This window comes from Pongo abelii, chromosome 8 (assembly GCF_028885655.2).
Source record: "Pongo abelii isolate AG06213 chromosome 8, NHGRI_mPonAbe1-v2.0_pri, whole genome shotgun sequence".
Taxonomy (NCBI): domain Eukaryota; kingdom Metazoa; phylum Chordata; class Mammalia; order Primates; family Hominidae; genus Pongo; species Pongo abelii.
In genome coordinates this window covers 83,964,425-83,985,311 of record NC_071993.2, presented here as the reverse complement: position 1 = coordinate 83,985,311, position 20,887 = coordinate 83,964,425, and the positions used below count along the sequence as shown (strand labels likewise).

Sequence of the window (20,887 nt, the reverse complement as noted above, 5' to 3'; positions counted from 1 at the left end):
CTTTTTAAATATATATTTTTTCATTTCAGAGTTTCCATAATTCCACAAAAAATAAGAAATTTGGGGGCACTAAAGATTGACATAGTAAATGCCTAATTCCTGTAGAAATTTGTTAGAAAAAGAGTTCTGCTAAAAAAAAAAAAAAAAAAAAAAAAGGACACCACTGATTTAGACCAAGAAACTATTTGTTTGACATGAGAACAAATATAATTAAAATGGAAGAAAATTACCAGTTATGGGACCTCTACTTTTTGCAGGCTCTATGAAACACGCATCATCTCATTTCATCTCCATAACAACACATGAAATAGATGCTATTAATGCCAGTTCACAGAGGAGCAAAGTGAAGCTGGAAGGGGTTACAGGTAACATGGCTAGAAAATACCAGAGCTGAGATTTGACCCTGAGCAGTCTGATTCCCAAAGCTGTGCTCTTTCCTGTGGGTCACAGAAGAGAAAATATATCCTGACAGTGAGTCTCTTCCTAACTTGGGCAAACATTAGCTCCAGCTCTGAATCCAAGTAGCATAGTCTCTATACAGGAAACGTTGCCAAGAAACAATTTCCAACCAAAAGGAAACAGCGTATTCAGTGACAGCAAAAACAGTTAATGTCTAAAAGAGTGGCTAGTTCAACTCTTTCATTTTAAATAAGAACTCATGGTTTTTCTTTATATTTCTTTAAAGACGTCACTATTAAAGCTCAATCAAAAGTAGCCTGCTATCTGTTTTACAGTAAAGAAAGCCCCTCCCAGCTAGAAAGATCTATGAGTAGAGAGATATATATAGTAGTTGAATGGAAAGGGGCATTTAAAACTCAACTGTGGAGGAATCAATTACCCACTCTACTTTGAGGAAAGTTATTTTAACATTTGAAACAATTTAGAATATGTTGATCTAATGATATTAGATTTCCTGAAATGTTTCTAATGAATGTTATAACTTCAATAAAAAAGTCCACCCCCTTTTGTTTTAACATTCTGCCATCACAAATTCTTAAAAAAGTAACGGGGATTTATATTACAAATTTTCTGTACTCCTATATCACTTCTGACAAACCTGGAACTAAATTAATTTCTGTGTTGAATATTTTTTCTTACCCCTCTAGAAAGTAAATCACTCTTGCAGGCTTCTGAGATATCAGTTAACTTGAAATTCTTAGTTTCTCAGGTATCTTGCCTTCACTTGATCTTTTAACAAATTAGACGCTGGAGTTTCAAACATGTCAAGAAATGAAAACAATGTCTTTGAAGTTTCTAAAGAAAGATGGTTTGGAAATACTAAAGTCAGTCTGTGCCAACAGCTTTATCTGTGGGCAGCATGCGTGTCCTAAGGAGCTGGAGCTACTCTTCTAGGCGCCATGAAGACCCCAGCTACCACCAGTGGCCGATACCCCATCCTCAACAAGAATGAGGCACTGAGGCTGCCCACTGAGCACCGTGCTGACTCTCCCCACAACCCAGCATGCCCCACCAACTCCGCAGGTCACGCACTGAGGCGTACCAAAATGTGTTAGAAGGTCTGGATTCACGTCTGTGTTCTACCACTTTATTCTCAGTAGGACCCAAGACAAATGGGGGCCTCATTGATTTATCTACAAAATTGTATATTTTTTGTGAATTTCATATGACGGACTATACCTAAATGTGTTTTGTAAGATGTAAGACATAAAATAAATTCAAGGCTATATTAAGGGGTTATCAACACAAAAATAATTGTTACAAGTAAATGATTTTTAAAGACTTCCATGACTCAACTTTGGGCAATTTATATAGAGAAACATTTTCATAACATAGCCTTGGTCAATATTTTCTAATCTTGCCTGATCAGAAGAATCACCTAAGGAACTTGTTAAAAACACAGATTGCAAGTCTCCACTGCAGAGTTAATGATTCAGAATCTATGGGAAAAGGTAGCTGAGACAAACTGGGAAAAACTAGAGGTTTTTCCTCTAAAAACTGAGAGGTTCTGACTTAGAAACTATTAGAAAATTTCCTTTTAATTTTTTTTTTTTTTTTTTTGAGATGGGGTCTCACTCTGTCGCCCAGGCTGGAGTGCAGTGACGCAATTTCGGCTCACTGCAACCTCTGCCTCCCAGGTTCAAGCAATTCTCCTGCCTCAGCCTCCCCAGTAGCTGGGACTACAGGTGCCCACCACCACGCCCGGCTAATTTTTTGTATTTTTAGTAGAGACGGGGTTTCACCATGTTAGCCAGGATGGTCTTGATCTCCTGACCTCGTGATCCATCTGCCTTGGCCTCCCAAAGTGCTGGGATTACAGGCGTGAGCCACTGCGCCCAGCTTGCTTTTACATTTTAAACTCAGGGGACCTCACTCCTTTTAGAGACAAGCCTACCTTGTATTTCTTACCAGGAAATATACATCATATGTTTTGTCATAAGGTCATCGAGTTTCTAAATGTCCAGAGTCCATTTCAAAGCATGATTATTTAGGGATTCAAAAATGTATTTAATTCATCTCACAAGCCTGGCCCAGGCAGAGACCAAATCACCAGCCAGAACACAAGAGGCTGCTGTCATTTCTGGTTTTCTTGTGATGACCTTGGATTACGTCATAGCCCAAATACACATTGCCTTTGATGTTACAATATTATGAACTACACAGTTTTTTATTGTCTTTACTGTATCTTAGCACTAGCTCCACTAGTTTGTGTGGCTTTGTATAAGTTATGGAGCTTCTTGCTTCCTAGTGTAAAATGGAAATCATATCCACACCTCATGAAATTATTATGAATAATAAATGAAATACTTGCTACCGTACCTGGCACCCAGTGATACATGAAAGCTATTAACTAAATTAGTTTGAATTTTGTGTTGTTTTTTCCACCTCGCATTTCAAAGTCTTAGCAGTGGGAGCTGAACAGAGCCTCAGGGTCTTCTGACCAACCGCTCTCTGGGGTGCATTGCTGGGGGATGTTAGACATGTTGTGAGGAGCATCTCAGACCAACCCTGGATTTCTGGGCCCTTCCTTCCCATCCTGGGACATCTCACTGTTCCATTTCTTGGCTGTAAAGAGATGTTCAATCCAGCATGTCTGATGGGTGCATCACTGGCCTTTTGGTTGAGACACTGTTATTTGTGTGAGACTGACCCATGCATTGAAGGAGGCTAAGCCATCCTGGCCCTCTCCCGTTACATGCCAACCACCACTGTGACAATCAGAAATTCCTCTACAAATATCCAAATCTTTTAAGGCAGATGATGCTCCTTTTTCTTCCATTGAAAACCAGTGGCTCTGGCCAGACTCCACAGAGGTCATCAGCAAGTAGAAGTGCATCATACTAGGGGGCAACATGCTGCTCCTGTCGGGTCTTTTCTTTCTGTGACTGGAGTCAGCCACAGCTTGTAACTTCAGTTTCCTGATTTCCCCTTCATACATGTCATAATTCACCTTATACACTACTGCCATCATTCTATCCACTTAAAGACCTGCAATAAGTAACTCCCGCTACCTGCAGGATCAAGGCCAGTGCCCACAGCCCAGGCTGGCATTCACTGAGCCCCTTCCCCACCAGGCTGGACTCTCATAATTCATCTCCAGTCTCATTTCACACCTGCATCTGGGCTTCAGCCTCCTTTTCTTGGAGCTGATCCCCATTTCTATATTTCCATCACAGTCTAGCTTTGCAACTTTTTCCTACCAATTATCTGGTCCATGCTGATCTTCTATCTGAATTTATTCTCTTAGAACTTCTTGCTTAAGTTTGGAAGAAGGCCAATAAATGATTGTGCCTGTGTCCAAAGGGGCTGACACCTGTGCAATCCTTCAGTTCTATGAACCCTAACCTCTACACTCTAGGTACCCCTTTGCCCTTTCTGTATATTCTTCAAACCACCAGAGGAAGAAGAGCAATGTTTTTTTCACTGCTGTGGAAGAACTGCAGTGCTCAAGGAGGGGACCAGGATTCATCTGAGCAGATCCAAATGCACTGTCTGATGACAGGGAGTGTGGACAACGTGCTGGAACATTTAGCAGAGGATCAGTCTGGGGCATGGCAGCCCCTAGCTGTTATTTTCACCGAAAGGGTGAAATAAAAATTCAACAGCTAATGAATAATTCTCTTTTAAAGTGCAAATGAATAAAGTGAGTTTTGCCAACTCCTACCTTAATAGAACTTCATTTCACACAATTTCAAAATAGGATTTTTTTCGGGTCATTTAAAAATGTTCTCAGAGCAACAATTCTAGAGCAGCACCCCAGGCGGCAGAGCACATATTCAAGGAGAAAAAGTGAAAAACCTTCCAATTGCTATGATTTCTTTTATTGCCTCTCTCATTGTCTCAATGTCATTAATTAACGGTTTCTTATTTATTATTTCTTTTTATGAGACTTTCTCATACTGACAAATAGCACTACAAACAACATAACTCATTCTGAGAAGCCACATTCCTGACTACTTCTGGATGTACTTTAGAAGGCTACCTTGGTGCCATCGACCCTACCTGCGTCATGCTTTACAGGGGAACGTGCCTTGCAGTGACAGGGTCCCCTCCTGGATGCAAGCAGTGACAACCACCACCATGTCTTGAGCCCTTGCCCATGTCTTGTGGGCCAGGCACTGTGTTAAGCAATTTCTGTGGATTATTTCATTCAATCATCACAGTGATAGCACTAGGTTCTACCATTGGACCCATTATATGGATGATTAGGCTGAAACATAAACAACTACTCAAGAGCACCGGGATAAGCCGCAAGGCCAGTGTGGGACTCCAGCATTCTGACAGTGTGGTTTACTTTGCCACTGTCCCATATGTACTCTATTGTGAAAGAGGGAGGGAAGCTGAAGACTACCTCCATTGCTGTCAGACAAGGTGGTTGGGCAGAGGACAAGGGCCTGGGGTTGGCTGATGTCTCTCTCATTTGGCTAAAATAACTGTAGGCCAGGTGATGAAGGGACTTGCCCTGGACCACATTAGTGATTGATGATACAGCCAAGACAAGAGTCCAGAGTCCGGCACGTATTCCTCCCCTCACTCCACTGTCACTTAGAAATGGCACCTCTTCAGGTGAGGAACGTAGATCCCACTCCACGCAGGAAGATGTCAATGAAGTTCAAATATAAAAATGGATATCAGATAAAAATACTTCTTTAAAAAATGTATGTAAGAGATTCTCCTTTGACGTGGCATTCAGGAAAAGGCAGAAATGAGATTGCATGGCATAATTATAAGAGCAAATCTATGTAAACATGCATCTCCTCCATTCTGTCACCTTACAAAAACTTACTGGTTTTGTTCCTCCTGAAATGTTACTATCACCATGGCAACAAGAATATGTTTAATGCAATAGACACATGGCTACTTTCCCATAACTCATATTCCTTTGCTAAGGCTCTCAAATCCCCATTTTCATTCAGGAGGTTTACATAACCCTTAAAAGAAAGAAAAGAAGTCTTTGTCTTTAATGCTGTTGAGCCTATACTAGGAGATAAACCTATTAAAAAATATGTACCAATAAAAAAGAAATGTATGTGTGTGTGGTCTCTGTTGGGATAAGCATTCAAATGCTAAAAAAAAGTCTGCTATAAGTGGTTTTTATCTTCTCACTTGTGATTTATTGCATTTTGTTTAAAGCATGATTTGTATAACGAGAGGAAAATATACAGTCATCCTATGGTATCCATGGGGATTGGTTACAAGACCCGTGAGGATGCCAAAACCCGTGGATTCTCAAGTCCCTTATATAAATCAGCATTTGCACATAACCTACACACACTCTCTATACTTTAAATGATCTCTAGATTTATAATGACTAATACAATGTAAAAGTCATGTAAATAGTTATTATACTGTATTTTAAAATTTGTATTCTTTTTCTATGTTGTATTTTTTTTATTTTTTATTTTTCCCCCAAATTCTTCCATCCATGGTTGGTTAAAACCATGGATGTGAAATCTAAGAATGTGGAGAGCCGTTTGTATTTTAAACATATGTTTGCAAATGCATCACTACACAAACCAAAGTAGAGTCTCCAAAAGCCCTGCACCCTTGTAAAACCATCAGGAGTTTGCCACACTCTTACTGGAGCCAGGCTCACCTTTTCTCCATGCTCCAGTAGCTGATGTCCTTTCTAGCATCTTCTGATGGTCAGTTTGGGCCTTCACAGCCCAGAGCCTGAGGCCCTGCTTAAAACACTCTTAATTTTGAACAAAGCTTGGCAATAGACTTTTAGCCTAGGCTTAGCCCAGTTAGCCTGGGCCTGTCTTCCAAGGTCATCTACAGAGCTGAACACAAAGTCTCCTTGCTGCTCAAATAAACTTGTCCCTCTGCCTCTGACATTCAACACTTAGGTTTGGTGCACTGGTCTAAAATTCTGTTAGTATCCTGTGAATTTTTCCATTTCCCTTAATGCAGCTGAGTTTAGTTTGGAAAGCAGTTCCTAGACCAGGAGAGATTCAAGTTGAAGTAACAGGAATTTTGATAGGCTAGGCAGAGGAAAGCAGGTTTGTATAGGTGCTGGGTGACCAGGAGTGGTGGACAGGAAGGCCAAGAAGTGATTTATTCATTCATTTTTGAATTCAATAAATATATACTGAGTCCCTCCCAGCACCAGGTACTGGGCTATACTCCAGGGATTCCAAAGTGTGTAAGATGACACAGGTCTGTTCTTGGGGAATTCAAAGTCTGCATGTGAGATGAAAAACAGGATGTGGGAGAGAGCTATATTTTATTACATTTTTACTTTAGCCCTCATAGGATTGTTATGACAATAAGTGTAAAATGCCTAATAAAGAAGCTGGATAATAAATTATAACGTAAAAAATCATTATTACTATAAATCTCACCTGCGGAAGTAAAGAAGGGAATGGACATTTACTGAGCACTTATTTTGTAGCAGGTGGAATTGTTGATGTTTTTACATTCATTGCCTTGTAGCTGAATGAAATGCGGCTGAACGTTTTGGTGACTCTATTAATACGTCAAGGAAGGTAAATAGAAAAAAGGCTATCAGGCAGCAAAAACAAATCATCCTCTGAAAGACTGAGAGAATTAAGTTCATGTTAAAGTCACTAGCACAGAGCCAGGCACATGGTAAGCACCCGGGGACCAAAGGAAAACCTGGAGAGAGAGGATGACCAGGGCATCTCAACCTTCCAGGGGCTTAGATAGAAAATGGAGTGTACAAAATGGACAATAGCAGATAAATAAAATTATATTTGAGGCCTAATGTGAGTGGAAGTACAGGCTGTGATGCTCACCTATGGGGTCAGGGACTAACCATCTTCCTTGAGGGAAATGTTGCATTTTCAGATCATTATGACATTGAAGGGAAGGAAGGCCTAAGATGGATGGTGTCATGGCTTCGTTCAAAATAACTTTCTATGATGATGGACATGCGATATATCTGTGCCATTTAATTAGACAGTAGCCACTAGCTATTGAGCACTTGAAATGCTCTTGAGAATTAAAAAAAAAATTATTTAAATAAAAGCTAGTCCCCCAAGTTAGTGGCTACTGAAGTAACATAGCCCAGGTGTAGAGAAAACAGAGTTTCCTTCCTCACTGGGGCCCAGAGGTGGTTAAGAGGTCTGGACTCTGGCTAGGAGAGATCTGGTAAAGGGGTTCCCACTTGGGGGAAATGAGATAGACTCTGCAACACAGTGGTCTCCGGGGGCCAGAAGGGGTCACCAGACGAACTCCAAGGAAGGGGGCATAGCCTGTGGTCTTTGGGGACACTGTTACAGAGGACCTATCCTTCAGCTTTGCCTTTCTGCTTTCAACTCCTTTCATCAGTTCCTGAGTTTTTAGAAAAGTCCTATTCAGCATTATAGCCTAGATGCAGTTATGCTTTGGGGACTTATGGGAGAAATTGTATTATATGGTTTGGCAGCTTGGTGTCTGAACAAATTGGTAGAGTAAGGACTAATAAAGTACTAAGTATTCACACATTAGTAACAAGTACTAATGGTAGAGTAGGTAACTCAAGTCTGAACCTTCAGGTCCAGCTTATAGTAGATGCTCCATAAATATTGCTAAATTGGATTGAATTTAGAAAAGAAATCCCCCAGATAATGCTCATCCATGGATACTGTTTTGCTCATGCATGTGCTAAGCCATGTTGGCCTCAGGTTTGGACAGAACATAATTCTTTTAAAAAAATAATTTCAACCTTTATATTCAGGAGGTATATATGCAGGTTTGTTACGTGGGTATATTGCATGACACTGAAGTTTGCTGTACGAAAGATCTCATCACCTAGGTTGTGAGCATAGTACCCAATAGGTAGTTTTTCAACTCTGCCACAACAGTAGTCCCCAGTATCTATTGTTGTCATCTTTATGTCCATGAGTACCCCACATTTAGCTCCCACTAGTAAACGAGAACACGTGGTACTTGGTTTTCTGTTCCTGCATTAATTTGCTTGGGATAATGGCCTCCAGCTGCATCCATGTTGCTGCAAAAAACATGACTTTGTTCCTTTTTCATGGCTGTGTGGTACTCCGTAGTGTATATGTACCACATTTTCTCTATCCAGTCCACTGTTGATGGGCACTTAGGTTGATTCTGTGTCTTTGCTATCATAAATAGTGCTTCAATGAACATGTGAACACGTATCTTTTTGGTAAGACAATTTATTTTCTTCTGAATACGTATCCAGTAATGGGATTGCTGGGTTGAACGGTAGTTTAAGTTCTTTGAGAAATCTACAAACTGCTTTCCAATTTGCGGCTGAACTAATTTACGTTCCTACCAACAGTATATAAGTGCAGAAGAGAAGTCTAATCCTTTTATTTTTCCACCAACAGCCTTAGTAGTTCAAGTATCTAAAAACATTGTTCTCATTTTATCCAAACATTAAAATATCTTAAGTAACCTTTTGTATGATTTAGTAGGGTTCTGAATGTGGTCCAATACCTATCAAAACCTTGTATAAAATACCCAATATTTGAAAAAGGCAGCCCAATGGACATGTTAACCAGTCACTAATCTGTGCCATACATGCCAAGTTCTTTCCTACACAACTAGAACATCATAAAGCTAAGTAGCTGGGCCACAGTCTCTCAGCTTCTCTGGGCAAGGTGCCTTCACAGATGGAGATATAGCAGTCATAGGCAGTAGGAAGTAGAATTGAGCCTTTTGAAGTATAGTAATTAAAGCTATTGCTAACTATGTAATTCTCTGTTCTTAAGGATTCATATGATAAAAATAATGTTTGAGTTATTTCACACAAAAATTGTCTCTATAGGTAACTACAGGATTTCAGTTGTCAAAAGTGAAAACTCTATTATCCATGCTTCCCTTTCCACTATATATATCAAAGCTTTTAAGGCCTATATTTATTTTCCATTGTATTTAATGGCTCATTCCTGCTGCTTGGTAACATTTACTTTTTTGGTTCCGCCCTTCACGTCTGTATATTTTAATCTGTAAACCACCCGAAATCTTTTTGGAAACAAATGAGTTATAGAGTCCAAACACATAAATCCCTAATCCTTTCAGAGATCAAAACAAAAAGTGCTAAATGGCAAGACTAATAGAAGAATGCTTTATTCAATTATCTTCTCAAAATGGGAAGTTGAATAATAATTTACAAGAGAAAGGCCAATGACAAGAATGAAGATTAGATTAGGTGGTCCATTATATTTGATGAAAAAATTCAGCCAGCAAAGTATTAATGTATCTTCTTCAATCAATAAAGAGAACTTTGCAGGCAACCACATAATATAATTTGGCCTTTTGTTACTCTAGTGCACAAATGCTCCTTACTGGAATGACAATCGGTACTAGCTCTGGTATGTTTTAGTTACATTCTCTTTCCCAACAGAGCTAGAATGATTTGCAAAGAGAGCAAGGGTCATGCATAAATTCAGACAGTGTCAGTGCCATCTCAGCAGACTCAGTTCAAAGAATGAAGAATGCTGATGCTGCATTGCAGCATTCAGCAGCTACTGCATTAACTCCCTGCAGCAGACCCATGAGCCTGAATAGATCTCCAACGATAATCCAGAAGGAAATATTGACAATGTCAGACAGGATATCTTACATATACATAGTAAAATTATAATGCAAACATCATAATAAAAATTGAAGGAAAGGTGTTATTGAAACAGTTAGGTATGCTATAAATCAGTTACCAGAACTGCTACTCAGAAGTATACATTCACCGCTGACTGGGACCTGCTTTACTGCTGCATAAATTAGTTGGCACTACAAATGAACACAGAAAGCAATTCCTTCTATTGTGTACTCCCTTCAGTCACATTGCATTTGTTTCTGCCTATTATCTGCTTTGGAAATGAACATCTATTGCATTCAGGAAAGATTCCAGAAGTGTTGTCATTCTTCCTCTTCCCCAGCTCTCTTTGCTAGCAGGTGGTCACTCTCTGGGACATTCCCTCAGTCTACAGTGCTATAAAGAACTGCAAGACTTTATCTGTCATACTTCTTTCTTCACTGATTTAAATCTTCCACTACCTACTGTATTTTGTCACAGGCAGAAAACAGAAATTGCAGCCCCCCAAGACAAAGGGTGCTGGTGTATTTTAATCTACTTCTAACCACCTCATCAATACCTCTCTCCAAACCTGGCTCTGAAGCATATGATTTACGGTTACAATTTGCAGCCAATTCTTAGCAAATGAGGCTTAATGATGCCCCCTTTATTGCTCTGACTGGATACAATTTGATCCTGTCTGCATTCAGGGGCCTCTTACTTTCACCTGCTATTTCTGTTACCTTCTTGAGAGAACTATGACCTAGAAAGACCCCACGGAAGCTGGGAAGGGAGAAGCCTCTGTAATATGAAAGTGGAGATGCTAGATTATTATATAATAAAATTGCTACAGATTTGGGACCTAAAATGGATTGCTTGAGGCAGCTGGCAGTTGCCTCAGTTTAAGCTCTTTAAAAAGAGTTCTCAGGTGCCCTAAAGCCAGTCATCAATCACCCACTGCAGAGAGAAGCATAGCTCGTTTGGGAATACGCAACAGCCCAAGCCTCCTATTAAATAAAATCAAATTCCACCATAGCCTTCAGCTCAGAATGCTATTGGACCTCATTAATTAGGAAAGACTGGGAAAAATGCATTTCTGAATCAGTGAAAAGTCTGAATTTTAACATATTTTAAACAAAAGCACAGTGTAAGTATTTTAAATCGTATATGGTAACTCAGGAAGGTTAACAACGTGGGTCTGATGTCTCCACTGATTTTTAATCAATAAATAAGCATCTTTTGTAATTACCACAGTCATTGTTTTAATGCAAATGAACAGTTTAGAATCACTTGGAAAAGTCTGAAAATACTGTAATATGTCCTCTTAAATTGCTTAAACATTTCTCTAATCCTCTTGTTTTCAGTAACATCAGGAAATTTCTGAACAAAGGCACAAAGACAAACTTCAAACAGCACATTGACATAAATTTTCTGAATGTCCTAATTAGAAGATGTAACTTAATGAGGTTTTATTATGCTATGAATTACAGAAATAAAACCAGAAGAATGTATCTTGAAATGAACTTCAGCTTCAACACTGACATACCCTGTTTATACTTGACTTAAAGAAGGGCTTAACTTTGTCCTTCAAAGTGTCAAACTAGGCCTTGGATCTGCCACATCAAGGATGTAGTTAACACAATAAGAAAAATTGCAAATAAAATTGACTGACGCTCTCCAGTTATTTAAACTGATGAAGACTTTCAGCAAGCTCATGACAACAGGACAGGAAATAGCTTTTCTATTAGTACAATCTCAGCCCTTATTAATTTTTATAGAACTAACAAATTATAAGGGGAAAAGTAAAATAAATCCCTTTAAGTTACCTAGGGGAGAGAATAGTGGTTAAGAGCTTCGGGGCTGAAATCCTGCCTCTTCCAACCTGCTAGCACTGTGATCCTAAAGCAGCTACTTCTTATCTCTAAACCTAGGTTTCTTCTTCTGTAAAATAAACTATACCTTTACTTATATTAGTATACGTGAGATAAAATGCATAGCCTGGCATCTTACAGTCAGGAACAACTTCAGAAATGATATTATTTTTACTGCTGATGCAACTACCACTGTACTGCTGTTGCTGGCATTATACACTATCTCCCTATCTAATCTAGTTCCATTTATCTTCTAAGAAGTGAGGGTTCAGCAAAAAAATAAGACTTCAAGTGCTACATTCAAAATAACAGTGCTGCTTGATACAGTGTAAATGTATGTCCCCACCCAAATCTCATGTTGAAACGTAGTGCCCCGTGTTGGAGGTGGAGCCTGGTGGAAGGTGACTGGATCATGGGGAAGAACTTCTCATGAATGGTTTAGCACCATCTGCTTGGTGCTGTCCTCATGATAGTGAGGGAGTTCTCATGAGACCTGGTCCTTTAAAAGTGTACAGCACCACTCTTCTTGCTCTCTTGCTCCTGCTCTGGCCAGGTGATGTGCCTGTCCCTGCTTTGCCTCCTGCCATTATTCTTAAGTTTCCTGAGGCCTCCCCAGGAGCCGAGCTGATACCAGTATCATGCTTCCTGTACAGCCCGCAGGACCAGGAGCCAATTGAACCTCTATTCTTTATGAATTACCCAATCTCAGATACCTCTTTATAGCAATGCGAAAACAGACTAATACACTACTGCCGCTGCTGTTAGTGATGATACTACATCAGGCACCGGCTGAGTGATTTACATATGCTATCTCTTTTAATTTTCACAGTGACGCAGTGAGGGAGAGGTGATATTTTATAATTGTTTATTTAATTTCATAATTCATATTATCTCATCTTATAAATGAGGAAACTGACAGACACAGGGAAAAAACTGAAAGCCAAAATTTGAACCTAAGGAGTCTCAGAGTCCAGGATTTCAGCCACTACTTCATCCTGCCTCCAGCTTCACTTGTACTTCCAACAGTGTTTCTGATGGTCAAGCTGAACACCAGTTTTTAAATTGAGAGCAGTGCTACTCTGTTTGGATGTCCAACCTGCTGTGCAGTGGGCCATATGACATTGTAATTCCTTTCTTCAATGGATATGAGCTTATTCAGGTTACATAAACTTGTTACTCATTATGAAAGTTTGTAGGGGACAGAAGATAAAGGCAAAAGATGGTCTCATTATTTGGGTTCTGTAGTTTAGGCCTCACCCAGGTATTCCAGAACATTCCCACTGTAAGGTCAAGACCCTGATCTCTAGAGCACTGAGTGCCATCTGACCAATTTCTAAGGGTTTCAGAAATTTTAACTTAGGGAACTATTTGTTGTCCCCAGCCACAATTCTTTGAATCACATCTTCCATATATGCATTTATATATTTATTTATCATCCATCCCAGCTAGCATTCCTGATCTTGGTTTACCTCTCCTGCTAGGAAACAGGCACACCTATGTAAAATCAAGAACATACACTAGGATGAGTAGAAATCATAGCCTTCACTGACTGGAAGGACTCTTGGAGGCAATTTGTCCCAAATCCTCATGTTGGGGAAAGACAGTATAAAATAGTTTCAAATGCTTTAAAGGCATTACACATTGCTGTGCTCTTACCCTTGCGGTGAAGTCCACAGCAGCCGCTCGGTTTAACAGCAACGTGGCTACATTGATATTTCCATAGTGAGCAGCTATGTGGAGCGGAGTGAAGCCACTCTGTAAAGAAAACATAGCAGACATTCAATTGATTTCTGCCAGCCCCCTGCCTGACAGGCAAATATCATAACCTTGCCCAAATAAAAATGAGGAAGCAAAATATGCTGAGGTCTATGTTCCATTCTGTACTAGGTTTCGATCAGTGCCAATTGCTCACAGGGTTTCTAATAAACCCCAAACTTACAGGCAGAAGAATAGCCAGCGAGGAACCAAGGGTGGAGACTGAGCAATTTTAGTAATCCAATAACAGAACTATATAAAAGCCAACATTTCAAGAAATTAAGATAGAGATGAGAAAAATCTTTATAGCTGATAGCTTGATTAGTGCCGCTGTTTTATTACTGACGATAGAATTGTGCATTGAAACTCAAAATTCAATTAGTTTATATATTTGATATAGATTCAAATTAACGAACAGTAAATGCCAATTTTAATGATAAAAGCAATTTTGGGGGGAAGAGGTACTACCACAAAGTTGGTTTTATATAATGGGCAATTGCATTCCATGAAGAATCCACAAGTTAATCTTTGTTAGCCAATGCCTATTCAATAACACATGTTTTTGGATTGTTCATACCAAGGTCATTTTACTTCCTTAAAAAATGCTAAAACATGCAGCGATTCACTTAGTCCCCAAAGATTGAAACCTTATAGGAACTAGATGCATTTCTAATTTGTTAGCAAGCTTCTTAGCCATGCTAGCTATCTCACTGAGTCTTGTAGAAGGGTGGGTCATATTGACACCATTCTGAAATACCTTTCCTTTTGCTGACACCATAGAGGGTAAGTGTCATGCACAACCCTAAAAAATGAGTCCTGGATGAGTAGAATGACAGGGTTGTCTGCAGCTTTAGATATAGCTGATAAACATCTAAAGTGTCCAGACTCTTCATCTCACACAGCTCTATTACAATACCCTTAAGAGTCAAGGATTCCTCATCTCTTTCAAACACCAGGTTCAGCTGCAGAAAGCCCTGGTAATCAAACTACTGCTATCTTATCTGGCACATGCTCCTTTGGGGAGAGGAGGGATTGGGGATAAAGCAGGTATCTAGCCTACAGAAGGCGATGCAAAGAAGAAGGGAGAGACATGAGGCAGCAGCACTAAGTCATGGGAAAATGATGATGCAGATATAGACTACACGTATATGCATATATATATATACCTCTGTTGTTCTATTCACCACCATCTAGGTTAACACATTTGGAAGCAAAGAGGAGGAAAAAATGAACGGTTAGTTCACTATTGGTGATATGGATTGCAGAAAGCTCATGACAGCTAAGTAATGAGGATGGAAGCTCTGATGAAAGCACAATAGGCACAGAAAGAAAGCTAGACTGAATGATGGGCTACGCAACAGCCTAGTCCAAATGCCACATTTCTGTCACAGAGACTTTCAGGTACCACATGTCAAGACGATGGGAATTTTTGGCTGCGGCTCTCTTGCTGCTGGCATGCTCTCCGCAGCTGATCTATGCTCAGTGCCTGGCCTGTCATCTTGGATATCAACCAGAGGTTTGTTTGCGTACACTGTTTTTAGCATTTTGTAATTTTTCACCCTGATGTTTGAGCTGAAGTGTTGAATATATTCCAAAACTATATTCAAAGGAAAGAAATGATCACTGCATAGAAATTGATTTCTTTTGAGGTGGCCTCCCTTTTAGCACGCATAGGGCCGCATTCCCCTCACCCCCCAGCTTCTCATGTGAAGGGAGGCTGTGCCTTCAGTGGCTAGCTCAGACACACATTGTTCCTCCCTTCAATGAAGTTAAAGGCATGGCATAAGCTTGCCAAGAGGGAGACCGGGTGCTCTTAAAGGTTGTGTGTCTAACACTGGAGAGTTGCATGACAGGCCCGTGTCCCTCGTGCCTCACCTTTGATTCCACATCTGCATTGTTGTCATTCTGCAGCAGCAGGGCGGCGGCTTTCGTGTCGTCTTTTCGGGCCGCGATATGAAGAGCTGGGAGACGCACTTTTCCTTTGGTGTCATTCTCTAGCAGGAGTGAAACGACTTGGTCATGACCTTGTTGCAAAGCCACTGCCAATGGTGTGAAGCCATCCTACAAATAAATGGATGGGTCAAGATGGGCTCCAATGACTATTTTCTTTTATATTAAATTAACAAATAAGAAGGCAACCAAGTGACCAAGCATCAATTTTTGTTTGGGGTTATTAAAACTAACAACATATTCGAATGGACAGAAATGTGAAAAGATATTTTCAAAAAATATTTATCTATACAAAGTAAAAAACACTAAGAAACTTGTAATAAGTTCATGGGTTTTGGTTTTCTTTTCCATTAAAAATTAATATACATTAATTGGGAAAATTTTGAAAATGTACAAAAATACTACATATAAAAGAAAAAGTTGCTATAATATCAATATTCATAAAATAATCTCAGGGCCAGGTGCGGTGGCTCACGCCTGTAATCTCAGCACTTTGGGAGGCAGAGGTGGCTGGATCGCCAGAGGTCAGGAGTTCAAGACCAGCATGATCAACATTGTGAAACCCCATCTCTACTAAAAATACAAAAATTGGCCGGGAGTGGTGGATGCCTGTAGTCCCAGCTATTTGGGAGGCTGAGACAGAAGAATAGCTTGAATCCAGGAGGCAGAGACTGCAGTGAGCCAAGACCATGCCATTGCACCTGTGTGAGAGAGCAAGACTCTGTCAAAAAAAAAAAAAAAAAAAAGAAAAAGAAAAAAGAAAAAAAAATCTCAGGCTAAATCCAGGCAAAGTTTTCAAAGGAGCTCATTTAAATAAGATGTAAACATTTCCACGGATTTTTAAAAACTGAGATGTATGCCTGTCTGGTTCATTACTGTGCCCTGTTGCCTCGCATATTCCTGGTGCTGTCAGGATAGGTGAACTCATGAACTGTACTCATTGTTGCTTTACAAAAGATCTATAGAGGCTAAGGTCTCTAGAGCTAAGAGAAAGACTCTTGGCTTCTGTGGCCAATGAGAGAAGACAACACAAAGATCATGCAAAACATGACTCTATATATTTATTCTGGTTATTGTCTTTTTTATTTTTAAATTTTATTTTAAATTAAAAATTATAAATATTTATAGGGGTACAAGTGGCATTATGATTTATAAATACAATGTGGACAAATCCAGCTAAGTAACATCTTCATTACCATACTTATTTTTTTGTGGTGAGAACATTTGAACTTTATTCTTTTAGCAATTTTGATATGTATAATACATTATTACTAACTCTGTTAATCAAGTTGTGCAATAAATTTCAAAAAAAGAAAAATAAAAACAAAAACTTATCCCTCCTCATTGACCATTACCTCCTGTCTCCCCATTACTCCCAGTTCCTAGCCTCTGGTAACCATCACGTTCCTCTCTGCTTCTATGAATTTGATTAAAACATGACTTTAGAATAAATTCAGACATAAGTGCACACATACATACTCTATACATTTTGAATCTTCCCTTTGTGTTGCCCTGGGACTTGATAAAGGGGACACAGCTACAGATTTCACTGCAGTTAAATTAACTTGTGGATTACCTAGAGTTGCTGAATGTAGAAAAAAAGGCACAGGGTAGAAAATCCTAGGACTGGCTCTCAAATGGTTAATTCTGCAATGGTTTCATTATTATATACGCAAAAGGGCATTTTTTTTTTTAACTAGAGAACTGGCATGCAAGTTACTTATTATTTTATCTGGGTCATGATATTTTATTTCTGTAGTCCTGTAGTAAAGAAAAGCATTTGGAAAACACATAGGAGCACATATGCACCAAGGTCTTCCTAAAACATCCCTTTCAACATTCCTTCCCTTGCTAGCATATGGAGAAAGGCTCTCATAATTCATTTGATTGAATGCAAATCAGCACACTTATACCCAACATGTGCAAAACATTGACCCAAAGCACTTAAGGGACATTATTGCTCAGTATTGTCCCCTATAAAATCCTTTCTGTCAGTGTCTGTACTGATTATGCACATACAGACTTCATTCTCCCCTGACACCTGTACTTATGCTATTTCCCCCACCCTAAAATGCCGTCTTATTTTCTCTATGTATACAAATCCCTTCTACCCTCCATGCTTCAAGATCTGGCTTAAATGCCACCTGTTTCTTTTAACTTTACTACCAAAGACAGCAGGAAAAAGGAAAACAATAACATAACCAAAACTACTAGAAGGTTATTCCCTGAAGCCTTAAGAAAGATAACGAGCAGGGAAAGACTAGATACATCCAAGATGTCACAAAAACAATATCATAGGTTTACACTTAAAGACAGGAACTTTAGGATATAACAAGAAAAGTAGTCTGCATGTCAATGTAAATATATATTTTCATTTTCATAAAGGTACATACATGTATCTAATGTGTACATGTACAAGCAATCGGATAAAATGTTATCTCTAGGGAAAATTAACAGAGATTTCTTGCTTCTTATTGTACTTTCTCATTTATGTAATGTATTACTTTTGCAAAAAAAAAAGAAAATATGCATTGTTTAAATAAGAGTGTGGCAAAAGGAAAATTGTGTTTTAAGATTTAATTTTGCATCTCACTTAAAAAACCTGAACGAAAGCTAAGGGGTAAAAATGACAGCCCACTTCTGTCCTGAATCCAAACAAAATGGCTACATTTCCACTGATGTGAATTTTAAAATTCACAGGACCTATACATAAAGGAAACTACTTTGTATCAGAAAATAAACTGCAACTGAGCCGATTAGCAGTGACAAGAATATGTTTCCTGCATAAGCCAATTAAAGACACAAAGATACCAGCTCTAAGGTGTTAATAGCTAAAATTAGCAGCTCCAGATTTTGTTTCAAAACTAAGTTTAAATGGTGTGGTTTGCTTTGTGCAGTTATTCTTAAGAGAAAAATGAGCAGAAAGGAAATGTGATAGAGGCTACTGGAAAAAAGGTCCATCCCCTGGTTGCTCAAGGATATCCAGTACCTTATGAAGCGTCTGAAACATAATAGGTGCTTAATAATTACTCATGGAATAAATGAACAAACAAATATACTGCGTGCTTCAGAATCGTAATTAGCAAAAGGAAGATTATATATATAGAGAAAAGATATGAGATGCAGTACACAGTAATATAAAAACGTTTTAAAAACCACAATTATACTGAAGTCTTGCTACATATATACAAGATTTGAAGTGTGCCAGCCTTGCTGAAAAAAATACATTTGAAAGAATTTGGCAATATCCCATCATGTAGTGAATTAAAGATTCTATTAAAAACTTGCTATTTAAAGGATCCTTTACTTGTCCCCTACTGTTTGTTCTGTAAATACAGACTTCTCTATAAATGACACCAATATTATTGCTAATGAGAAAGCAATACAGTAATTAGAATAGCATTAGAAAAAAATGTCTTATTTCCTGTTGTTGTTCTTATTCTCCAATACCAATAATCCAAAAGAAGAGAAAAAATTCAAAGGTTGAAACATCTCTAGGTAATTAGATATTGTTTATATAGCAATATAACAGCAACTTCCCTGAAGACATGAACGTGACTTAATAGACACCATGTTTCTTGTTTTTTCCCTTAAAACTACAAAAATAACATGAAATTAAATCAATGTAAAAGAGTAAAAACTTTTAAAATATATATCCTTTGCCAAAAGACTGAAGTAGTGATTTGAAGATCTCACGTACCGTATTTCTTTAAGTTAGCTGTAGGGCTTCTTTTTGGGCCTTGAAAACTTCAAAAAGTACTGGAGAGCTCTGAGAGTTACTGGTAATTGGTTTACAGTCTAATTCAAATCTATTAGCAGTAAATTGGGGTTATGTTTGCTTCTAAAGGAGAGATACTTAGTGATCTGTACATCACAGTGTAAAAAAAAGAGTCCTACGCCATCTTCACAAAGAAAGCTATGGAATCACTTTCATCAGGTTATTTACATTACTTAATATTTCCATCCAAAAATGAGGATGGGTTTTCTCTTAACCAACAGTCTCTGCCTGTCTCTATTTCCCCTGTCCACTAGGATACAATGTGTGTATCGTACTGGGCTTAGAATAGCTACTCTTGAGTGTGAAGAGAGGTACCGTTCTCTGCCTAGCAAGTTTGTTCTTTTTTGTTTGTTTAGAGACAGAGTCTCACTGTTGCCCAGGCTGGAGTGTAGCAACTACTCACAGGTGCAACCATAGAGCACTATATCCTCAAACTTCTAGGCTCAAGTGCATCCTGTCTCTACCTCCCGAGGGGCTGGGACTACCGGTGTGTGCCCTTGCACCCGGCTAAATGTTTGTTATTTTGATATCAACCAGTAGTTATTTCCTAACTAGCTTTAAGAATACTATTACAAAAATAGTACATTCTCATGATAAAAATTCCCCAAAGTACTGATGGGTATAAAATAAAAAAATGGGTATAAAAATCCCCAACAGTACTGATGGGTGCAAACGCTCCCTCAGAATTCTCAGGGCAAACCACTGGTAACAATCTACTATGGACAATTTCCTGTATCAGTACACAGAGCCTTGTCTCGTTTTTAACAGTGCTAACAGCATGTTATTGTATAAATATATGAACATTTACTAACAGGTTTTTTTTTTGTTTCTTTCAAAGCCAAATAGTTCTGAATAAACAGGATTCTTATTGGTGTAAATTTAGATTCTTTCTGATTTTTAAAAATTGCTATTATTAATTGTGTTGACAAACATCCTTGTATACTATTTTTGCATCCTAATGCAAATATATCTATAATATATATTTGATATATCTAATATTTCTATAACATAACTTTTTAGAAGTGGAGCTGCTAAGTAAAAAGGCTTGTAAATATTAGTTTTTGATAGCTACTGCCAAATGTTCTGTAAAAGTGTTGTAACCAACAATCAATTTCACCAGTATTGTAGGAAAGTTCTGGTTTCCTCTCCCCATCAAATTTTTGTTTTTAGTCTCATGGGCAAAAGATTAGATCTTATTTTTTATCTGGCTAATAAATTAGTATTTGACTATAAATGAGGATGATAATTTTTCATATATTTATGTTTGCTTGTGTATGTTTTGTGTGAGCTATCCCTTAATTTATTTAGTGGTTTCCCTAGAAGGTATAATCTCAAAAACTAAGTGAGATTAGATGCAGTTTCTCTATTGCCATCTTTTCTGTGCCATTCAGGAAGCACATCAGCATGCAAGCAAGAGTAGTGGTTTATAATAGGGATAACCCTGCATTTGCCCTAATTCACTGTTTTGTTACAAATAAAAAATACTCAAATATTGATCCTTTATTATTAGCAATAGATTTCTGGTGACATGCTTAAGTGATTCCAGTCTTCCAACCAGATTAGTTTAAAAAATAAACAACA

At 38.5% G+C, this 20,887-nt stretch overlaps 1 protein-coding gene across 26 annotated transcripts in view; it reads right to left on the bottom strand.

The window, feature by feature from the left end:
- The window catches only part of ANK3 (ankyrin 3), a 701,719-nt gene that overhangs the window by 221,352 nt on the left and 459,480 nt on the right, over positions 1–20,887 (bottom strand). For all 26 annotated transcript variants that reach the window (XM_054521804.2, XM_054521780.2, XM_054521785.2 and 23 more), the window contains 2 exons: positions 15,454–15,639; positions 13,480–13,578 (listed from right to left, as the gene is read on the bottom strand). In XM_054521804.2, coding sequence (XP_054377779.1) covers positions 13,480–13,578; positions 15,454–15,639 — 285 coding nt within the window. The remainder of the gene's footprint in view (positions 1–13,479; positions 13,579–15,453; positions 15,640–20,887) is intronic.